Source organism: Oreochromis aureus, linkage group 11, assembly GCF_013358895.1.
Source record: "Oreochromis aureus strain Israel breed Guangdong linkage group 11, ZZ_aureus, whole genome shotgun sequence".
Taxonomy (NCBI): domain Eukaryota; kingdom Metazoa; phylum Chordata; class Actinopteri; order Cichliformes; family Cichlidae; genus Oreochromis; species Oreochromis aureus.
In genome coordinates, this window is record NC_052952.1 from 10,737,112 (window position 1) to 10,760,244 (window position 23,133).

The 23,133-nt window shown below is 40.9% G+C and overlaps 1 protein-coding gene across 1 annotated transcript in view; it reads right to left on the minus strand.

The window, feature by feature from the left end:
* Positions 1-17,816, minus strand: part of LOC116322583 (exostosin-1b-like) — a 39,684-nt gene extending 21,868 nt beyond the window's left edge. The window contains exon 1 of the mRNA XM_031742686.2: positions 15,908-17,816. Coding sequence (XP_031598546.1) covers positions 15,908-16,860 — 953 coding nt within the window. The 5' untranslated portion in view covers positions 16,861-17,816. The remainder of the gene's footprint in view (positions 1-15,907) is intronic.
* Positions 17,817-23,133: the final 5,317 nt, after the last annotated feature.

Sequence of the window (23,133 nt, forward strand, 5' to 3'; positions counted from 1 at the left end):
TGCACACTGACCAAATCAAACCGATTTTTTCCAAAACATCCATCCAAATAAAAATGCTTGGATCTTAAAAGAGCTGCTGATTTATTTTGGCAAAAGCGTCTCCCACATCTCTAATCAGCCATCCATCAGCTTGACGAGGCTGATGAGCACGATGCTTTGAAGTGCTCTCTGGGTACCATAACCAGAACAAGGGACTCTTGGAGATAATGAAATGACTGTTGTTAATGGAACAGCCATTAGTGCTGGAATGTCAGGACTGGCTTGTAAAGTCAGGCAACATAAAGATGTTGGATCAGTCGTTAGAGTCAAATTACTTGACTACAATGACCATGGAGGGTCTAACGTCTCTAGCAATAAGGATCACTGAGAGTAATATACATTTATGCTGACTCTGGTGTGTATTTCCAAACATTAAATTAGACCTGAGTATTACAGTATAATCTTTAAGGACTTTTTTTTATAGCCTGCACTGAGAGAAGAAGAGTATTTCTTGATCTTAATAGGCACTCGCGCTTTAAGCTGAGAAGCTTACTGATCAACTAATAACATGGCTTTGGTAAAAGCCAAAGCGAGCCATCCACAGAGCTTTAAGTGTGTCCCATTAAGAACAAAGGTGGAAGTTGAGCAGATTAATCTAAGCAGCCTCCAAGCTTGAAGGAAGGCTGTCAAACAGCCAGCAACAGGCATGTGTAGGACACAAAGCCTATCTGGTGGTGCAGGTACAGGAGCTGTTCTGCAAGAGAGATAAGTCCAGGTCAGGAATGTCTCTGTTCCTGGGCCAAGTAGAGAGGATGACTGCAAGAAGAGATGGAAGTGCAAGAGGGCAGATAATGATGGAGAGAGGGATTGAATGACACAGAGGTGGAGGGAGGGGACGAAGGAAACAGGAAAACACACACAGGGTGATGAATGGATAGGAACTGAGAGGGGAAGGAGGGGATAGAGGAAGAGTGATGAAAGATGGGATTATATGTGAGGAAAGAGTAGAATAACATATGCAAGGATGGATATGAAGAACAATGGAAGAGAGCATAATAAGTGACTAAAAGTAGGTTGAAATTAAGTGATTATATTTGATTTAATATGTTTAAATCTATCAGTACATTGACTAAATTTTATCTAAATTTTTGTAAAGGATGGAAATGGTTCTAAATTCACAGGCAGCCAGTCCCTTTACTAGTACAGCTGCCAAGATAATAGCCATGACAGGGAGAAGAGGGATTGGTAATGCCCATCTTAATTCAGAATATGGAATGATATGAACCAACTATGAGATCAATGCACCGTCAAATGGACTTGTGGGCTGTGTCTGATCTGAGCCAACATTCATCACGCTGAGAGAGGGATTTAGATAAAGCCTGGATGCTGAGACTGAGGAGTTTGTTTTGAAACATTCTTTATTTGTTTGTGTGTGGGTGTGATTTTGGACAATATCTGAGGGGTAAGGCAAGAGCTGAAACACAGGGCCATGTATGCAAGTGTGTGCATGTATGAATGCGTATGGGCATGACTTATTTATTTTAGGGCAAAAGTGTGTAGGTTTGCTTTAAGACATAGAAACAGACATTTCTTGCAGCTTTTCATTATGCTAATGTGTGAGTGTGCTGTGATTATTTGTGAGTATTATGTTAAAATGCATAGTTTTGGGGGATTGGAACCCCAGGAGCGCAATCAACAGTATTCACAGGAAGCATTTCTTTAAAAGTAGAAATAGCTCTATTGAAAAGTGTTCAACCCACCTGAATACCTCAGAAACAGGTATCTCAAAATTTAACTACAAATAAAACAGAAGGGGACAGACTACTAAACCTAAGTTAGAAAACAAATTTTTTAATTTTGGTGACACAATCAAAGAAAAAAAGAGAAAGTAGGAGTTATTTATCCAATCTGCTGATGGCATCCAGCCTCAAACGCTCGCTAAAGAATGGCTGTGTGCGTAAAGCCAGTGTCAAGTAATCAGAAGAGCAGCTTCATTCTGCTGCTGAGAGTGTAAATTAGCATCTCACCAAGTCGAGCCGCCAAAAAAAACCCACCAAGTGTAAACACAGTCTTTTAGCTCTCAAGAGGGAAAAGATGATTACCTCACAATTACGAGACCACAGTGCAGAGAGAAGCCCCATTGCCTCAGTGACAGAAAGAGAGATTACAGGGTGGCGGTAGTACTAATGATGATGGGTAAAGTGAAAAATACTGCAGTTTATCCCAGGGGACACATAAAATTGCAGCAACTAGCTGAAATTTCTGGCACTTGGCTAGCACACTGGCAACGCTCTTCAAACTGAAACATGAAGAAGAGCTGTTTGCGAGTCAGCTGCCAAATCGAACGGTCTCTTTTTCTAAGGGTTCTATTTCTGTGAGGTGACATTGTACCACAGACTCGTTAAATGTACAACTATGCAAATTTTGTGGTTGTTTTTTAAAAGAATTTACATTTAAAACAGGAACTGAGTCATTTAAAGTCCTTTTTTGTTTTGTTTTTTTGTTTAGTGTTTTTTTTAATAACAACAAAAAAAAAATCAGGACTATTTTATACGTTTGGATTCACAAATTTTACTGATGCGATAAATAGTAAAAGCAGAAAGTTCACTGTGTCATTAGCAGTATGACCTGCAGAGACTTTCACTTAGCAGGAAAGTAAAGAAATAAACATACATTTGACAGTACTAAGATCCAGCTGCTCTCTGAGAAATGAGCGACAGGAATCCACTGGGAATTGCTCAAAATTTCAGATCGGAATCAAATAATTTACAACAGCAGGCAGCAGTGGAGTTTGCAGAAAGCAAAGCACAGATGGGCTTTGAGGTGGACGAGAGCGAGCGAGCACTTTTCTGAATCCCAGTACAGCAGCAGCTTTAGCAAACATTAGTTGGGGGGGGGGGGATAGCTGCATTTCATTTCCATTTCTGCTTCCTTTCCTCCATGCACCAAACCTTTTACAACCAAGCTGGTTTCACAGCACTGCAAACTTTCTACCATGCTATCAATTGAAGGGATGACGCTCTCTCTCCCCTACTCCTAGGATTAGGTCACTACTAGAAATTAGACCTACAACCAGTATACAAGCTCAAGTATTTTCATACACAGAGGTAAAACTGAAGGATTATGAGCATTATTCACAAATCTATAGTGCAAAGATTAGAGCTTAACATTAGCTGGCATGTTTTCTCTTAAATATCCTAAAAACAATTATTTATGTACCTTTAAAGGGAACAAGAAAATAAACCAAAATTAGATGTGGTACACTTTTAAGGTTCAAACGGTGGTCAAAAATGAGCACAAGTTGAGGTGACAAGGTTTGTAATTACCATGAGTCACAACATGTTATAGTCAGCACCTTTTATTTAATAAGACAAGGCTAGAAATACCTAAATCCTCATCACTTTTTTAGCAACATTACACACAATGACAATTTGGCCTGTTTTTTGGGAGGAAAATGCACAATGCACACAAAGTTTGATGCAGCTGATTTCCTGTACATCCTTGCAGACGCACTTGCCCAGAACAAAGCTTCATCTGTTAATGAATTCCATGGCCAGCAGTGTTTGCTGGTGCAAGCAGGTAATTAGTTTAAACAGCGGGAAAGATCAAAGACAACACTTCCTGTCTCGCTCCCTGGTTATGACCTCGCAGGGGAAAGTCACAGATTTCACAAGCAAGAGAGAAAGAAAATGTGTGTAGCTCAGCATGCAGAACCAAAATCAGAGTCAACATCATTTTCGTCTCAATCATAGCAAAATATCCTCTTTTTTTGTAATACACAAAGTGTTTTACAAAAAAACTGCAGCCTTGAGTCACTATGAGCAAACTATGCTTTTCATCTTGATAAAGGTTGGTATGATTTATGTGATTTTTAAGTCTAAATGGCACTTAATCTGTTAAGAATTGCAACAAAGGACAGGTAGAATAGGGCCAGCATTCCACTGAAGAGTATCACTTACTCTGGGTTATCATCAGGTGTGCTACAAGTTCCCCTTTCTCTCACCGTGCCAAGCTACAGCCCTTATCTGACAAAATGGAGTCCAGGGAGGACAGCGAGAGATAGCATATCTCTGCGTGTGTTTGTGTGCCACTTGTATCTGATGATCCAAGTCACTCCTAGCCAAGCGCCACAACATGGTGGCTGTTGATTTTTCAATGCTGCCAATTTTTGGTTACATTTAAACAGCACAACATGGCCTCACATGGTGACAATGATCCACAGCCAAAGTACTTTTGAGAAAATACAAGGACAATGCTGATCATCACACTACGCCTGCAACTTCCCCCAAAACATACTTTTTTTTAAAAAAATTATGAATCCTCTCCTCCCTTACAGAAATAACACATAAATTGTTAAAAAAAAATATTTTGTGATGCCAAGCCAAATGTCACAAGACAATGAGGGACTTCATATCTGTGGGCTTTGCAGGTCTCCTCTTCATACTGACAGAAGGATTAAAATCCCATAGGATTTAACTGGCACTGGTGGAGAGTGGAGCTTAATTCTTCGTGTAGCTCTCTCAACATATTTCATTGTACATGAGGGATAATTTGGAAAGCTCTCGTCATGCCGGCCAAGCAGGTTATCTAAGCGAAAGGACTCTAATGTATCTCATGGGTCACGCAAACACTGGCTGCCTGAACGATGACTCAGTTCCATTAAGTTACATCTTTGTCCTTAAATGCTCTACCAGCAGCAGTTCTCATGACTTTGCTAGAGCATGCTATCAAATATTTATACCAAATCTTCTGTGTCATCTTCTGTCCTATTCTATGTTAAGAGCATTTTACCGTGCACAAAGCAGAGCACAAACTGGGTTTGAGGTAGACCACATATCACCTTTCCTCACCCTAGTTTAGCAGCAGCTTTAGCAAACCAACCCTTCACAAATCTCACACTTTTCGTCTCCATCACCGTACAGGAATGACTGCATTTTCTTCCCAACCCTCTCAGATCCAAGCTGGTTTGGCAGCACCCCTATTTTTCGTCCATACTATAGGCTGTGGAAATTCCTTTCCTTATTCCCAGCATTACAAGGGGAATACATCACCTGCACATGGCTGCCAAGGATAAGACATATATCAACCTGTCAGGACTGGAGCCAACCTAGAGGAGGAGCATGGAAAATAAATAGGACTGCCCTCTGTTCTGAACAACTGGCCTCAAAAGAGGGTGAGAGTGTGGCTAAAACCTATTCAAGCAAATAAAGCATATTTGAATTTGAATCGGACAAAGAGTGAAAAAGAGACAGGGAGGGAGAAGGGGAAACTAGTGCAACCATATCAACATATGTTCAAGTATACAAGACTAGGCCACCAGTCATCACATAATTTGCCATATTTTCACTGTTTTTAAATTAGGTTTCACTCAGTCGTTCAACGATATCTTTAACTTGAACTAACATGCAGTGGCAGTAGTGAATGACTGGTGATGAGATGTCAACAGTACATAAAAACAGATTTAGCATTGTCTATATAATAAATATCTGTCACGTTATAGATAGAATAGAGCAGTAGAAAGTCAAAGGACTTTCTGCACAGGTCATCGGCTTTACTAACTGGTGATGCTGAGAGTAAACTCAATATGTTAGCCCGTGAACCTGTCTTTACTCACCAGTCAGAATCAGTTTGGTAATTTTTGTATGCCTATTATGTAGAATAAGAATGTTGGTCACATTATAGCCTGGCAGTGTTTCTTTAAAAAGTACCGCACACTGCAGCATGAGTGATTGACTGGAGTTATTTGTCACCAAAAGAAAAAGGTGAATCAGCAGAGATAACGATTCACTGATCTAAGCTGCCAACATTAAGGTACAACCATACAGCAGCACTACTCTTGAGTCTAGACATATTACATAATATGTATAAGCCAACACTGAACAGGAAGTGGCTGTCTTCGACGCAGCTGCCACAAAAAAAATTTTGTGAGCCCTCTGCGATCCACTAATAGCCTGGTTAGCCATGAAGTTGTGCGTTGTTCCTTTTTACATGCCAAGCAATGGCAGCTTTTCATTAACTCGAAGACCGCTAATCAGAACAATTTCAAACTCAACACTGCACTTTGTGAGAGTCATGACTGTCTGGTACACGGACACTAGGGTCTGCATGGTTATAACAAAAATCCTTATTATGATTATCTCAGTCATAATTAAATTCCATTTATGTAAAACAATTACTCATTAACAGTAGTAACATCACTGTTATCTTGGCTCAAGTTAAACTAAAATGAGGCAAAAGCTCACCAGTGAAAGGAAAAGAGGCATACTGGATTTATATCACAAGACAGAATGACACCATCCTTGCAATAATTAAACCATAACTACCGGTGATCTTGTTTTCATAGTTGTGTCAGGTCATATTGAAAATAAAATTTAATTAATCTAGCCCTAACACACAATCATAGGATGCATCATCTGTTCAGGAGATAGCCATCACTTCCCGTGAGCTTTCCAAATATAATAAGCAGCTTCTTATTTGTAGCACCTAAAGCAACCTTTATTATCTATTTACTTGAGCCCATCGCCTCATAAGGCTGGTGGAACCCAAAAGTCAACAAAAGCCTTCGAATTTTTTTAATAATAGAGAGTTTATAAGCCAACTGAATCCTCACTACAAATGCCTTGTGGCTAACACAAGGCATATTTTAAACCAACAATGTAGCCAAACTTTTTTCTCGTGATAAAAGAGGTTTACAAAAAAATAAATAATAAATAAAAAAAATCAGCTTCGAAATATCACTAAAATTTTACATTCAAAGGAGCCAAACTGATGCGGTAAAATGTGGTGGGAAAACTGCAGAGATAAAGATAAAAGGAGAACGGAGGCACAAGCTCAGTGCGTCACACTGACACATTTCCTGCTCCACCGTCTGTCATCACTCTGAAAGATGAAGATCAGCAGACAAAGATATGAGAGTAGTTTTCAATCACAGCATTCAGAAGAGCTCATCTCAGCTCAGTGTTGTCAGTAACTGCTGCTGGTAGCATTTTCCTCAGTGGGATTCTGCATTATGGTATACTTGGAAATGAAAAGCCAAGCAGAACACCTAAGCAACAGCTGAAATTATACAACTTTTAAGTGAGAAACTGGTAACATAGTTTAACAAGTTAAAATGGGAACACAATGTACAAGACTTACATAAATACTGCAAAATGTATTCCAACAACCACTTCAGTGCTGTAATGCACTATACTATTCTCTTGAGAAAAGCTCATAGCTTATTTATAGTTGCTTATATATGGCTATTTGTCACTACAGTTTAAATACAGTCACTATGTTGGTGTCTGAAGGACTCCACCATAAATTTCTCACACAAACCTCCCAATCAGAAAAACTATTTCAAACACTGACCATTCCAAAATTGTGTGGTAATGTGAGTGTTATTTCTACACCAGTGTCAATCAAAAATAAACATATAATCTGTGCAGTGTGGTTTTGTGGTTCACCAGCCTCCTTTGCTTCCTGCAGCATCATCCAGCTTTTTATAGAGGGTCCAAATGTTTCGTGGACAATTTCTGACGCATGTGCAAGTGTCCCGCCTCCTGTACTCTCTACATATGAACAGACATCCCCACACAACACAATGTCCTGCACTTTCAGCACAAAGTTGTCAAACAGCTTTTCACTGTTATGTACGCATTTTAGCACAAAAGCAATACAATCGGCTACAAGTTTCTCTGAGCAACTCTGACCTTCATTCACCAACAACATTATAAAACTACCATTTTTCAATCCAGCTACAAGCCGATTAAGAGTCCTGACACACCAAACCGAAGGCTGGCAGCACAGCACCACTTGGCTGGTGTCTAGTTTTATGTTTTTATGTTGTCTGTCTTTAGCTCCTACTGACTTGGTTTAGTGATTTTTTTTTTTTTTTTATATATAAATATATATTTGTCTTCTTTACCCAGCAAATGACCCCACCGGCTAAACAGCAATACAAAACTAACCTATACAGTGCTGTTTGTAACCATCTTTCTGAGATATCTTGGGTGGGGGGTGTTTCTGCCTCTGTGACACTTCCTTGATAAAAGGCTTTGGTCACAATGTGCGTGCATGTCAATAGCGTTGAACTTCAATTGCAACTTTTGTCTGAAGGCATTACTCAACACAAAGCCTTTTCTCAGTTTGCTTTTGCCAGTAACACCCCTTAGATGTTATCTTCATGTTTCTTTCCCCAAAGATGATTTACACTACAACAAGTATCAAGGCTATGTGCGTAAGTATCTCTACTTTAGGCACATTCTAAGCTTATACAATATCTACCTCACTGTAGCCATACAGGCTTGGGTTCCTCATATTAGCTGCAAGGCAAAGAAGCACATTTGTGTGAGCTTATTAATTTAGGAATGACTCATTAATCTCTTCCATTTTAGCAATGTTTAACTAAAGTTCATTTTGTGACCTATTAACACCACAGCGCAATCTAGCTTTTAGATGTGCTTAGTTAGAAGCACTCTTCACAAATATGACTAAAAAACAAATTCTGAACAAGTACACAGGAGCCAGTGTAGTTGCGGAAGAGGAAAAAAAAAGAAAAAAAACCTGACCTAATGTGTTGAAATGGTAGACAACATGGTGAAAAGAGGAATTTATAGATAATGTACAGGAACTCAGAAATCGACTTTCCTCCAGCAATAATTATCATTTTCCCCAAGCTCAGTAAAGCCTGCATCAAGTTGGCTCGCAGCCCTCTGCTAGGGGCTTTGGCCAGTACTGAGGATTAAAACCCTGCAAGTCTATAAATACACCTAGCAGAACAACGTCAGCATCCAGCCAGCTATTGCACTCACCTCTCAATGCTGGGTAGCTGGCATGCAGTTTTTTCTTCCTTTCTCACTCTTTTTTTTTTTTTTTTACTTTCACCACCAGTATTTTAGCCTCTCAGACTGTCACTATTTGTTCTCTTTGTGTTCCCATTTCTCTCTCCCCCCTGAACTTCCTCTCAGCTTGTTTCCCACTCTTCTGTGACTCTCCCTGCATCTTTCACACTGTCCTGCTCATACTCTTGCTCTTGGCAGGGCCTCTTAATTGGAAACAAGCTGTGAGCAGGCTTTCAGTTTGAGGTTAAAATTGCATCTGACCTGCCTCCTGCTGCATCTTCTCTTCTCTCCTTTGGCTGCATTACAAGCTTGTAAACAGTGGCTGAGTGCAGATATGAAAGGGACAATGTGTTGAAGAGGGGAGCAAGAGTTGACTCTCACTGGCTATAAACAGCAAAAAAACAAAAAACACATCACAGATAGTAAGCCCCAATTTTGCTTGTGTAAGTATACTATGAAGACAGGGACAGGCTATATAACAGAAGATTTATTTTAAAAAAACAAAAACAAAAAACGTCAACAACTCTGCTTTGTTATTCAAACGAGCTGAGTGTAATCAGGTAGCCAAGAGAAAAAAAAGTAACTTGGAGCTAATCCATTGTTTTCAGCAAAAGATCTTTCACAAATAAAAAAAATCCAACAAATCTCCTGACGTGATTTTCTCCATTTACTGTAAGCACTGCCAAATCATCTTGACAGCCAGTGCTGATGTGCACATCTGCCTCATCAAGAGAACTGCACAAGCAATAATCATCACAGAATAGAATAGAATAGAATAGAATAGAATAGAATGCCTTTATTGTCACTATATAGTTGTACAATGAGATACAGAACATCTCCTACTCAGTGCAAACATGCTGGGGGGTACAAAATGTAATATGGACAGTATTAACAGAGGTTGTGTAGATATATATATATATATATATATATATATATATATATATATATGTATAAATGGTACAAATATAGGAAGTGGGAAGAAAAAAAAAAAAAAAGGGGGCTGTATGTAATAAATAGTGTGTGTGAGTTCACAGTTGGTTATGGCACATAGAATTGGTTTTGAGTCAGTGGGTGGTCCATGAGGAAGCACCTGTAGCGCTTCCCTGAGGGAAGCAGGCTGAACATGTTGAAACCAGGGTGGGAGCTGTCCTTGATGATGTTTGCTGCTCTGCTGCGGCAGCAGGAGGAATAAATGTCCATCAGGGAGGGGAGAGGGCAGCCGATGATCTTTTGTGCTGTCTTAACCACACTCTGAAGCCTCACTCTATCCGCCTTGGTGCAGCTGCCATACCATACCGTGATGCAGTAGGTTAGCAGGCTCTCAATGGACGAGCGGTAGAAGGTCAGCAGCAGGTTGGAGTTCAGCTTGTACTTCCTGAGGACTCTCAGGAAGTGCAGCCGCTGTTGGGCCTTCTTGACGCTGAGATGTTGTCTGTCCAGGAGATGTCAGCAGAGATGAGGACACCAAGGAACCGGAAGGTGTGGACCCTCTCCACACACTCCCCGTTGATGTAAAGGGGGGCTAAGTCAGTGGTGTGTCTCCTGAAGTCAACAACGAGCTCTTTGGTTTTCTTAGTGTTCAGTGTCAGGTTGTTTTCTGAACACCATGCTGCCAGCTTCGGGACTTCCTCTCTGTAGGCTGCCTCGTCTCCCTTTGAGATGAATCCGACTACCATGGTGTCATCAGCAAACTTGATGATGAGAGTGTTGTTGTGGGTCAAAGAAGCAAAAGACAAAAAAGGATGCACTTAAATTGTGCATGTGATATGCTGACATGGCACATCAAAACCCCCATATCCACATCAATCAAACTTCTAAAACATAAAGTCTGAACTGCAACACAAAAAAATGACATGACCATTACATGGTAATTATGGTGAGAGGCTGCATTTGGTCTGTCACAACTTCCTTGTTGTCAGTGGGAGAGGATAAAAGGGATTTGTTGCACAAAGAGCCACAGCCAGGCACAGAAACTATTACTTCCACCCAGTTAGACCACAGACTGCACTGTCTGACCCATAGAGCTGTATAACAGGATAGTGCAACTCATTCACAATCACACACCAACCTTCACAGAGAGCTCAGCTAACTAAAGATGGGGCAAACCTGCATTAGTCTTCGCATTTGATTTGTACTTGAACATAATGGGCTGATGCCATGTGGAGCACCTGCATTTATTTAATTAATTAAAATGTTAACAAATTGGTTGATGTCTTAAGCAGAGTTTAAAGCGTCCTATCTGACAAACAGCTGCTTAATCCAGTGAGATATTTTTAAGAGCTCAACCCATTTAACATTTTCCCAATTTGTAACATCCTCCAAGCAGCTTACTCCAGCTAGCGTGTTGTTTACATCCCTGTACAAGTCAGAGACATTTTTCATTTAGAAAGCTGAATCATGACCCAGAAACAAATATTTATCTTCTTGGCAATAACCTTCCTTAACTACTGTCCCATCTACATCTTTGACTCCATCAAGTCTAACTCATTTGGAAAGCCAGGAATGCCAGAGTTTTTGATCATCCCTGTAAAAGAGACTAGAAGTCAAAGAGCAATTAATTAAGACCAGTACGGTAAGAGAAACAGGAAAAATGTCTTGTTGAAAGCTACCCACAATATGATGGCTGCATGTTTTTATAAATATGTCAAACACTTCCAAGTGGATTATTCAGCCTCAAACCAAAGTATTCAATCAGTAAGGGAATAGCAGAAGTGGTTTGATCTGGTACTGGTCATTTCATTACATAACAAGGTGATGAAAAGAAAATCTGGGGAAGGAACAATGTTATACAGATATGAAAAACTTTTTCACAAAGAACTGCATCAATGCCTATGAAAACAAAGTACACCCCATGATTTAGTAGCTTGTAGAGCCACGTTTAGCACTAACCTGCCGTCTGACGAAGGGGGAATTTTTGCCCACTCGTCTTTACAGTGCTGTTTCAGTTCATTGAGGTTTCCTGGCATTGTTTATGCACAGCTCTCTTAAGGTTCCAACCACAGCATTTCAATTAAGTTGTAGTCTGCACTTTGATTGCAGCCATTCTGATAAAGATTTCCTGCTATGCATTACAATTTTATCACCCAATTTTGGCCAAGCTTCAGCCTCATAATTGGACCCTGGAACATTTTGGTGTACAGAGGAGCTTGTACTCAACTCAATGACTGCAAGGTGCCAAGGTCCCATTGCAAAACAAGCCCAAATCATCACGCCTCCACCACTCTACTTGACAGTTGGTATGAGGTGTTTGTGCTGATATGCTGTGTTTGGCTTTTGACAAACATGGTACTGTCTCATATGTGCAAAGGACATTATTCCAGAAGTGTAATGGTTCGTTTAGAAGCAACTTTGCAAACCTAAGCTGTTTTGTCATGATCTTTTTAAGAGAGAACAGGCTTTTTCTTCTAGAAACCCTTCCAGACCTTTTCAGTATTCTTCTAATTATGCTGTCATGAACTTTAACATTTAACATGGTAACTGAGGCCAATAGAGCCAAAGATGTAGCTCTTGGGGGGTTTTTGCACTTAATTTGAGCATTGCAAAGTCAGACCTTGGAATTTGCTCGGACAGCAACTGCAGATTGCAGCCTTGTATCAACACACACCTGGATGCTCCAGACCAGTAAACTGCCAAAATGCTTTTACAGACGTACTCACACTTGCTGATTACCAGTCAAGTGTCAAGTGCATTTCATTAGCAGCACCTAGCTGCTACTTACACTCTTAAATCCTAATGAAAGCTGTAAAGGTGTGCTTAGTTTTTCACAAGAATGCATAGTCTTTCTTATTGACATGATTATATAAAAATCATGTTGGTTTGTTTTTTTGTTTGTTTGTTTTTATTAGAAGACAAACAAACCTCTTTTTAAAATGTACATAAAGCTGCAAAATGCCGTTTTCTCTGCTTTCTCTATAAAATTGAATAATAATGAAACATAAATGATGAAAAACTTTTCCATGCAGGAGTTACTCAAATGTTCTTTTTTTGTCATCAGATTTCATTGAGCTAATGACACAGTTAAGCTGCCATCATTAACCTGTAATATTCTGTCAGGCAATCTAGTGATGTGAAAATGATGAAATTAATTTTAGCGTTTCTTTATCAACTTACTCTAGTTTCCCTGATGTTAATGAGATCAACTGTATTCTGAACTTGAGAGCAGGAGGTGGGAACAAATGAGGTGCAAACAATGCTTTCTGCATTTCTCTAATCACAGGTCTTCTTGGTCACTCTGTTTATGTCAAAAATGTACATGGGAAAAAAAACAGACACACATAGCAGCTCACAAACTGCAAGACCCCAATTCTGGAAATTTATTGTGTCACCTAAGCTGAGAGCAGGTGTGCCTGAAATGTTACAGTTTTTATGTTGCAATAAACAAGACAAAAGTGGAGTCCTGCAGGGTGCAAGCTGTTGGTCTTTCCATGTACATTGTTGACCTAGTTTTGGCCAAGCTCCTTCACCATTTTTTGATAAGGATATTCGTGTATTTTATCTATTTTTTTAAGATAAGTTAGAAAGAATTTTAATTCAATTGTTAGTAATATCAGGCATTTATGTAGATTCATTCATGGCTCACAAACCCAGCAGCCAGCCAGCCACAGCAGTCATGCTGCAGCATGATACAGTGCAAAGTTAAGATGAACAGGACTATAAACAATGACAACACAAGGTTTGGTGAGACTACACAATCTGCCAGTTCTGCTCTGTGAAGGCACTGCATAGAGGTTACTCTGCCTTAGAGACAAGAGTCACAAAAGCTGACTCACAGAAATCAATGTGAAGGAAAAATAAAATGACAACCAGCAGTGATGCCTTTAATCTATGACAGCTGATCTGATCACCAAACAGCAATTGTCTAAAAAGACCAGATTACATCCTGTTTGAGATGTAGCCAACACCTAAGGCTACTTTATTATGTGTTTTGGGTTTTGGCTAGCTGAACTCAAACCTGACCATGATCACTGACCTAAGTCCATGCATGCACCAGGGAAGAAAAATAACACCCACATATGTTCTTTTCTTCTGTACACTGCAGTGTCTGATCCTCAATATTTAAACCTGCAGGGTTGAAATTTTTGTCTTTCCCTTTTTGCAGTGAAGATAATTACATAACAAAAAGCAAAAAAACTACTTTAGTGGTGACCCATGTTTTTCCTTGCTGTTGATCGCTTTCCATTTTAGATGACAAGATTATTATGTTTTTTAAATCTGAAGTGTTGGAAACTTCTCTTGAAACACTTCTTAGGTGTTTTAGCCATACTCCTAGCTGCTGTAGCCTACCTGGTCACTGTGAAGTATTCAGATAGATGACTTTAAAATAAAACAAAGATAGTTACTTGTTTACATTTGTTTGATAAAAATATAGAAAAACCAGCTTAAAGGTAAGGAACTTTTAAAAGTCATATTATTTTTAGTGGTTTAAAGACTCAATGTTAGGCAGCTGCCAGGGCAAAGTAACCCTGGTGTTAGTATATGTTTTTGTCAAATATTACAGAATTGTGCATTGGACTTAGCACCAAGCTAAAGCTTGTTAACTGAGGAAGTGCTAAACACACTTTAACCATTCAATGCAGCTAAGAAGCCAAGGGCAAGAGATGCTCCAAGCCCGTTTCACCCCCAGTGTACTTAATGACAGGAGGATTAATTTTTCCTTTGGGTTATAGCTCTGATGCCACCCATCTCACTGTGTAAAAGCACACCCTGGCAGCACTTGGCATCAAGCACTGAGCTGGTAAATCGTGGCAGAGAGAGCAGATAGTTTAAGTCTATGGTCTGATATGAGGATTATTATTTTTATTGGCTGGGTGTGTAGAAGAGCTTCGGTGTTATTTTCCGACCAAGTCAAACATTAAAGGTGAATCCTGTGAGGTTTAATGGTAAACAAATGAGATCCAAGAAAACCCCTCAGTCATATTGTTGGAGCAGCCAGGTTTCAGAGCCGGTTCCTTCACAAACTATAGAAAGGAGGATCACCCAAACAAGCAACTCACACCAACAAAGAGTTGAACCCCAAACAACGGCGGGGTCACGCAGGACACGGGTTGGGGCCAGGGCATTCCTGGCTGATGCAGTTGGGTTTGTCTGGGAAATGACTGAGCAAACAGAGACCAGAGTGGCTTCCCCTTGCTGGCACCAGCGCTTTGTCCCTACTAATCCACTCCAAAGAGCCACAGTCAAACACCCAGCGCCATACAGTCACCAATAACAACAAAGCATGGTCTGAGGGGACACGAAATGAATCCCACTGGCCAAAGCTGGGAGACAGACGCCAGTTTACTCATCACATTTGAGTACAGAATACAGTGTGGCTTAGCTGTGGGACCGGGCAATCCGATCTGAGTACAAGGTAGAGACTAGTTACACTGAGTATTATGTGCCTGTTTCATTATAAAACTTTTATCTGTGCATCATGTAGAGAGCATGACATCTGTCAGACACTATCAGGAAAGTCAGAGGACCAGTTATCAAGAAAAATAATAACAAATCCTAGATCAATGGGAATATCACCTGAATACAGCAGTTCTTGTGTTTGACATTAAAGCTACTTATCTGTGCCTCTTGATGCATAACTTAGTAAATAAAATTATATGGCATAAAGAATATTTAAAAGTGACATATCAACACTGTTCAGTAAAAGCTTGACGTGGAGAAACTATTTGTGTAAAAATGAGCAGTAATAAAATGAAGGAAATGTGAGCTCTGGACAGATTTCAAACCATGTCATCATTTGGATATTAGATGCACTTAATGTAATGATACCTTATCTTTTTGACAGCCCAGGCTCAGGTCTCCTTACTTTGCAATAGGAATAGTCTTAATTTATACAACACATTCAGCAACAAATATCACTGCTATTTGCCAATTTTATTTACAACTCAATGAGCTGACTGGACACAAACCTGAAAATAAAGGTTTCAGTCAGGAGCAAACAAGTGTGCTGGCAAAACCTTTAACACATGAAACCACCTGGTTTGTCATTATTACAGTCACACATACAAGCTTCACTCAACTACTTAAAAACACCATACTGACAAAAATTAGTGGCAATACAGACCTAGACTCTTGCAGTACAGCTAACCAGAAGACAGTTGTAAAGTACTTACTTGTCATATTCTGCATTGTCTTTGTCACAGCGTGCATCCTTGTGCTTCTGCCAGTCCTTCCCATGCTTACAGGTGGTGAGGAGGACTACATCCTCTGAGTTATGAATATGATATAAAGCATTCCTAGTGTCCGAACCTATTCCAGTTAGGTACCTTTTCCCCTTAAAAACAAGCATGTACTTTCTATAAGGGGGGATTGTGTTGTATTTCAGATAGCCCTTTTCCCCACCTGTCCTTGGGTGGTCTTTGGAGAAAAGAGGGATTGAAACGTCAAAGTCAGGCCGAAAGTTCTCTGTGCTGATGCTGGCTTTGGCCAACATGGCAAGGCCAATGTCAAAGCCAAGGTCCTCTGTGTAGTCCGGCCATGTGCCAGAATATAAATTAAAGATGATGTGGTTTTTGCCTCCATTCCACAGAGGGAGGTTCTGGATTTTTGCTTTCAGATTGTGTACATACTGGGGAGAGAGCTGGTCCCGGTCCAGAGTGTCCAAACTCAGGACAAACAGGCATGCCTGCCCTGGGTCAGATGTGTAGAACCTGGAGCCTTCAATAGAGGACAAGATGTTCTGATAACTCTCTGAAAGTTTTTCCCCTTTCTGTTGGGGGTATACGTAAACTTTAAAGCCATTCCTCTCACACAGTGAGAAGTCAAAGCAGGACTCCATTCTGCAGCGTTTTCCCGTGTAAAGGCCCGAGTTAGCGTCCCTCTTCTGCCTGGGAGATATGTGTTCAGTGAGATCATCGCTCCGGTCCTGCTCCCAGGAGCTGAAAGGCTGCAGGTACCCCGACAAGTGACGCCATCGCGCCCCGGGGCCATAACCGGAGAGTCTGCGGTCATGAGGCCGGCCGGGACCCCGTCTGGATAGGGGGACTTGTATCCCCCCTAAACAAAACAACAGTATGAGACACGCGCCGGTGGAGAACAGGATTAAGTAGCGTTTTTTGGCCTGCATGTGTCCTACAGTGTGGGATGAGATATGCGGCACTGAATCCAAGAAGTCCCAAAGTTTTGGTTTCACCACCTCCAGCGGGAGCGTTCCGCCATCTTCCCCCGGGCTGCAAGGGCTGTGCGTTCACGTCTCCCTCCTTCTGCTTCAGATGCCTTTCACAAGTCCGGGAACTGATCCAACGCATGTGGGCGATTTATAAAGTTCATCCACCTCGTCTCCTCGTCAATAGTGGTATCGACTAGCTGACAGCAGGTTTTCCTATAGAGGAGAGTGACCCGGTGCTCTCAAATTCGGGCATCTCAAGACGCACCCTAGTTGAGTCTGTGTAATGCCACCTTCACTAAGCCATGTGCCATCGTTGTCACACAGAGTGTTGATTTCAAGTCAGCGACAAACAAACACAGCACCGCACAAAGTACAAACTTAACGTTAAAGCTGCGGTGTATTTCCGACTTGTTGCCTGGACAGCTACAACTATTGTCCCTCCTGGAAATTAAGAGCCGAGCGGCCACTTGAGCTCTGGACATTCACACAAACCTACACTTCGAGACACTGCCACAGTTCCGTCACAAACTGCACACAAAGATACGAGTATCGGTGTGGCTGTTAAATCTACACGACGCATTGCTCCAGACTACAATGCTAGCTAACCGGCTAACTAACTAGCTAGTTTCTGAAAACATTCCCGGTTAGCCTGTTAGCTCAGCGAGCTTCAACGCTGGTTGGAAGTACAGGCAACCAGAGACTCTACCCTCTACCTTTAAAAATAACACGTCTCTCCATTCAGCTCATTCTTCTCTCTTGTCGTCAAATCCACAGATACGTTCCTCCGCGAATTTCTCGAGTAGTGTAAAGTATTCAAGTGGTGTTTCTCTTTCTTTCTCTCATACACACATACACAATAACAGGAGTGCAGCAGAGACTGCAAGCCAAGCAGAGCAGCACGGCCGTCCCACTAGGACGACTGCTGATGGTGCTGTGACGTCCTTCCACGGCGCACGGTGCGTTACCATTGGCTCCTGTCTCACCCGAGGCGGGCGGGGCTTTCCTCTTGCACCCATTCACATCTAGAAAAAAATGACAAATCAAGGAAAGAAAAGATTTCTGTTTAGAGCTTTCAAGAAAAAAATGGGGTGGGCTTAAAATTGTGGTTTGACTATTTAACCATATGATGGTGTATGGGTTGTCAGTTATATAGACAGAGAACGAAAGTCCTTTAACTTAAACTGAGACTTGCTGGGCACACACTAAGTAGTTTAGAAGTAGAGATTCAAGATGTTGTTTTCTGTTTTCTTTTTTCCATTAATGCTGACTTTAATGGGTAAAAATTAAATTAAACTTAGTCACACAGAGGGCTGATGGACTTTAACAAAGAAAGTTTGGTAGATTCCTGTTGATCACTATTCTTCTCTACTTCACCACTCAAAGGACTTTATACAACGTGCCCCATTTACCTGTTTTTTCTATGCCCACGTGCTTTCCATCTGACATTTACACTCACTCACACTCCATTGAACCCATCAGAGAGAAACTTGAGTTTCAGGATTGTGTTTAAGGATACTTTGGCATGCAGTCTGGAGCAGCCAAGGATTGATCCACCAGCTTTCCAAATAGTAGATTACCTTCCTGAGCTGCAGCCTTTGGTGGCATTGGATCTCTATGTTAACAACGTTGATTAACAAAATGATTTAACATTTGAAAATACCATAAAGGAGCATGTCTGCATTTTGGATTCCCAACCCCATCGATGCTGTCTGCTGGACAGTTCCGGTGCATGCACTGGTCCTGCAGAAGTGTCGTTGAGCAAAACGTAGGATTCTGGGACCACAACAGTGCTTTGAGTAGAACACTGATCCCTCTGTTGAGTGATAAATAACAAGACAAATCCATCATTTTGGAGCCTGCCGACTAATGGAAAGTCATGCAAAAGGTTGAAAGTAGAATAGAGTTTGGCCTGTGAGGAACTGCAGCACTAAATGAGGACTGGCAGGACAATGGCACTGTGGTGCGTTACTCAGGTCTTTTCTGGCATGTAGTATGCCATAATGTGTTTTCACAGCTGCTGTGGACTGAAAGACTAGAAGTGATTTTGCAGAAGCGGGGAAAGAGCAAGGAGGAATGTGAAGCTGCGTTCCTCAGGAGCTGTGGACCAGCCATCTGCACTGCCTCGGTTCCCCATGGACCACTGATCAAAGACACGGAGTGATACAAAGGCCACCTCCTCCCTTCCTCTTTGTCTCTTGTCTTTCTGTCCCACTCAACCCACTCCTGCCTCCCCCCCTCTCTTCATTATCCCTCCTCCTGCTGCATTCCTTCCATCCCTCCTGTCTTTCATCCCCTTTTTACTGATTTCCAAGAGGGGGTGGCGCCGATGACTGATGTGAACACATAGATGTTCCTCTGCTGTTGCTGCTAAGATCATCAGCTGTGCCTTGTGTATAAGTCACTGAATTTTAATTCCAACTCTTTTATGTGGTCCATCCATGTGGAATTGTGACAGCCCCTCACTTTAAAGTCTAAAAAAAATATTGGGACTTGCAGTGGGCTTATTTGGTTGCCTCACTTCAAAACCAATAAGATGACAGAGTAAAGACAAATCAGCAGAATATACAGGTGATTGGACTCCAGCAAGGGAAAAAAAGGGGAAAAAGCATAAAAAAAACAATGATTTTTTGCTTTTGTCTAACTATAATCCGCAGCTTAATGAGAATGTGGAGATGCTGTCTCCCTGCTGTTGCATTGTGTTTGCTGAACTGAGCACTGGCCAGATTTAGAGCAGCAGGGTGACTGAGCCAGAGCAGCACTCCCACTGTGTAATACACGCAACCATGCCAATATCTAATTTGGATGCACCCAGGTCAGCATAGTTTTCCCAGCCAGGCCGCGAGTCAGCCAGCCAGCAGCCAAATGGAGATTTATTACTTCCTTCTGAGTACATTTTGAGGTCATTAATTTGCTGTTTGTTAATCACCACAACACAACTGCAGTTTTGTTATCAAAATTCCACTCCCTTCAAAAATCTATCAAAGCCATTCGGTGTGCTTGGTTACACACATGCACGCTTATGTGTGGTTGTGTAAATGCTGCTTGTGTGCGTGCCTCTTTCATGTGCAGTTTAAGTGCACAGCCTTGGATGTGATAATTTAATTTCCACTCCTGAGTCAGACTGACAGCCTTGGTGAGGATCCTCATACATCTGTGTTGACACTGAAAGGCATGAATCGCACCTGAGCCTATCAAGATGAAGAGTGAAATGAAGGGTTCATGTGAGACGTTTCTGTGTCTTACATGTGCAGACAAGCATTAAAGTAGAGGGCTCTTCTTTGTACATCTGCCACCTTTTTCTCTAGTGGGAGCAGGTTGTATTATTGGATTAGTTTAACAGTTTAATAGTGTATAAAATAGCTTTTGTGAAAGGAAAAGTTCAGTATTTTGGGAAAATAACAAATGTCACCACAGACAAACTTGGTTATATTATTAAAAGGAAGGTGGGTCCACAAAATCAATAGGAAGCATCCACCAGGAGCAATGATTGTCTGCAGTACTGGATTGCAAGCCATTCAATAACTCTGGAGGTAGCATGAAACTGATCAAAGTGGCAACGCACCAACAAATCAACATTGCAATGCTGTGCGCGGTCACAAAAATATCCCAAGAATCATAATCAGTACCTTGTGATTTTATTGAATCTCATTACAAGAAGCTTAGCATAAAGAGGCCACGGCTGCAGGTGAGCTCTGCCTTTAAAAGTCTGCACCTGTTCCCAACATTCATATCTGTGATGTGCTACAGTCACAAGGACCTGTCACATAAATTTGAGAGGCAACTCCAAAGTGTTTTCACCCCATCATGACCCAGATCATTCAGAGCGAAAAACCATGACGTGTTAAAGGATCAGTGTTCTGTCGCTTCTTGCTAATCAACAAGAGTGGAGAAGAATGATTGGGTAAAAAGGGATTCAGGATATTTGTTGAATTCTTTTTTTTTATTTGCATCCAATAGTTTTGTGGAAGTATTTATTAGTTGAATAATAGTTTGCAAAAGTCTTGACTTACCCCTCATTTTTAAAATATAATATTTCTTCTACAGACTTTCTTCTTTGGTTTTAAGTTTAAAGTAGTCTTGAGCAATAGTTCTCTGTCGAGCCTGAAATCATGTCAGGCTGATATTGGTCAGTATGGACATTGTGAGAGCTGAAGGATAAAGCTAGCCATACCAAATGCTATTTTTACTTTTAACAATTGCACAAACTGTGTTACTTACTGTATTTCATTGCCCTATTTCACATATTCCTACATCTATTTTTTTTTATTTTCCCAGCAAAATGACAAGAAATGTGACGCAGCTCAAGATGTTTGGACAGTACTGTAAAATATATTACATTTAAAGATTAAACTTAAAAGGAGCAGCGATATTTGTGAATCACTATCAACAAACTCTTATTCCTGCAGCTGTGTTAGAAATAAACTTGATTATAATGACTGCAATAGACGATTACCATCAAACATCACCCTCTGTTTCCTTCTCTTCTGTTTGTATTTAAAGGAAAAAATAACAACATAAAACCACATTTAAATGAGAAGAACAAAAAAAAGCACAATGTGCTCAATGTGCACGACAGAGTGTGTGTGTTGGGACATCTCAATCACAGAGCAGAGATCAGGTTCAATTACACATGCAATAACTTTTAGGTCTCCATAGGCCTAGAAACCATTTATATGCTAATAAGTATGACAGCAGTAATGACTTGCAATAAAAAGACATCTGCTGCTTGATCGAATCTGATATTAGAGCATTACCACAATCAGCCTTTGCTATTTGTCTTGAAACCACTTGTTAGCCTCGTAACTCCATGTGGGAAGTGTTTTGGCATCTAGAGTTAGTGATGTAATAACCCTTGTCCTGGCAGTTTTGTGCCTTTCTGCAGTTTGTGTCGGTGTTGTATTTGTGTCTCCACTTGCGTGCACTTAGGAAAAATTGAAACTGGTTGAGTAAGTGTCAATCATGTGAGCCAAAATTTCAACAGGGGCTATAAAATATGTAAAAACCCACTGGCATATCAGCGCAAAGATCCTTTTCTTCTTCTTTTTTATTTTGATCAGTATGCTCTTCAGAACCAATCCTACTGGAGTCCGGTCTCGAGTCTGATGTATCTTCACGGGAAAACTTCAAAGAGTCAACTCATTTTTGCTCTCATCAATCATCTGGTATCAGTTTTTACAGTATCAAAAGAAACAACAACAAAGTTAATCCCATAAATGTTACTAAATGCCAACCATATATGGCAGCTAATTTGAACCCTAATTAGATTTTATACATGACGGATAGAAAGAGTGAGGCACAGTATGCATCCTGTCTAAGTCCAATAAGAGAAGCCTGCTGCATGCAGCTCTCACTTCAAGGCCCTGAAACAAGATCAATGAAGAAGAATAGCAGTGGGACTGGACTACAAATTGAGCAGCTTTAATCACCTCGCACAGTTCACAGCGGTGTGAAAGTTCCAGCCATGAAAAGGTTTAATCACTAGTCAAGCTGAATAGAGTCAACTTGCTGTTAATAAAGGGCACATGGGGCCTGAGGGGGACACATGCATGTGTGTGTGTGTGTGCACTAATGCATCAAGTCACACACACGCTCACATCCATGCACGTCCTTGTGTTAGTGCACCCAGACCAGACATTACCCTCCTATAGCTGCTGAATACTGATAATAAAACCTCCAGTTTATAAATCTCAGAGTCGCTGTTTCTCAGAAATATTCAAAATTTGAAATTTGGCGAGTTAGTTAACACATGAAGCAGGTCACTTTGAGCCTATCGAGTGGCTTCACTGACAGACAAGAATTACTTAACCTTACTGTCGATGGTCGCTGGCTGCTCAGGGGAGAGAGAGCGAGATCTGTCAATGCTCTTAATGGGCCTAGAAATGAGGGCTATTTAGTCATTCTCCTGTTGATGGTTAAATGAATATTCAATATGTGTAATATTACTCCCTGGGATAAAATTGAAGCCTTTTTTTCCTCTGTACACATTTGTCTAATATTTTTAGAATTAAAGCAGTTCTTCAGTGAGATCCCAGAAAGACCAATCAAGATAACAAGCACAGGAAAGCCTCAAGGGCCCTGAAGGTTAATGAAGAAGGTGTGTAATAAGAGACCTCATTAGTGAAAACCTTTCATGATGCTTCCCGGGAAACCCATATAGCTGACCCAGGTGCTACTGAGAATGTGACCTTGGTGTGATGGTAAACAGGTAATGAATCCATCGGCTGCAGGGAC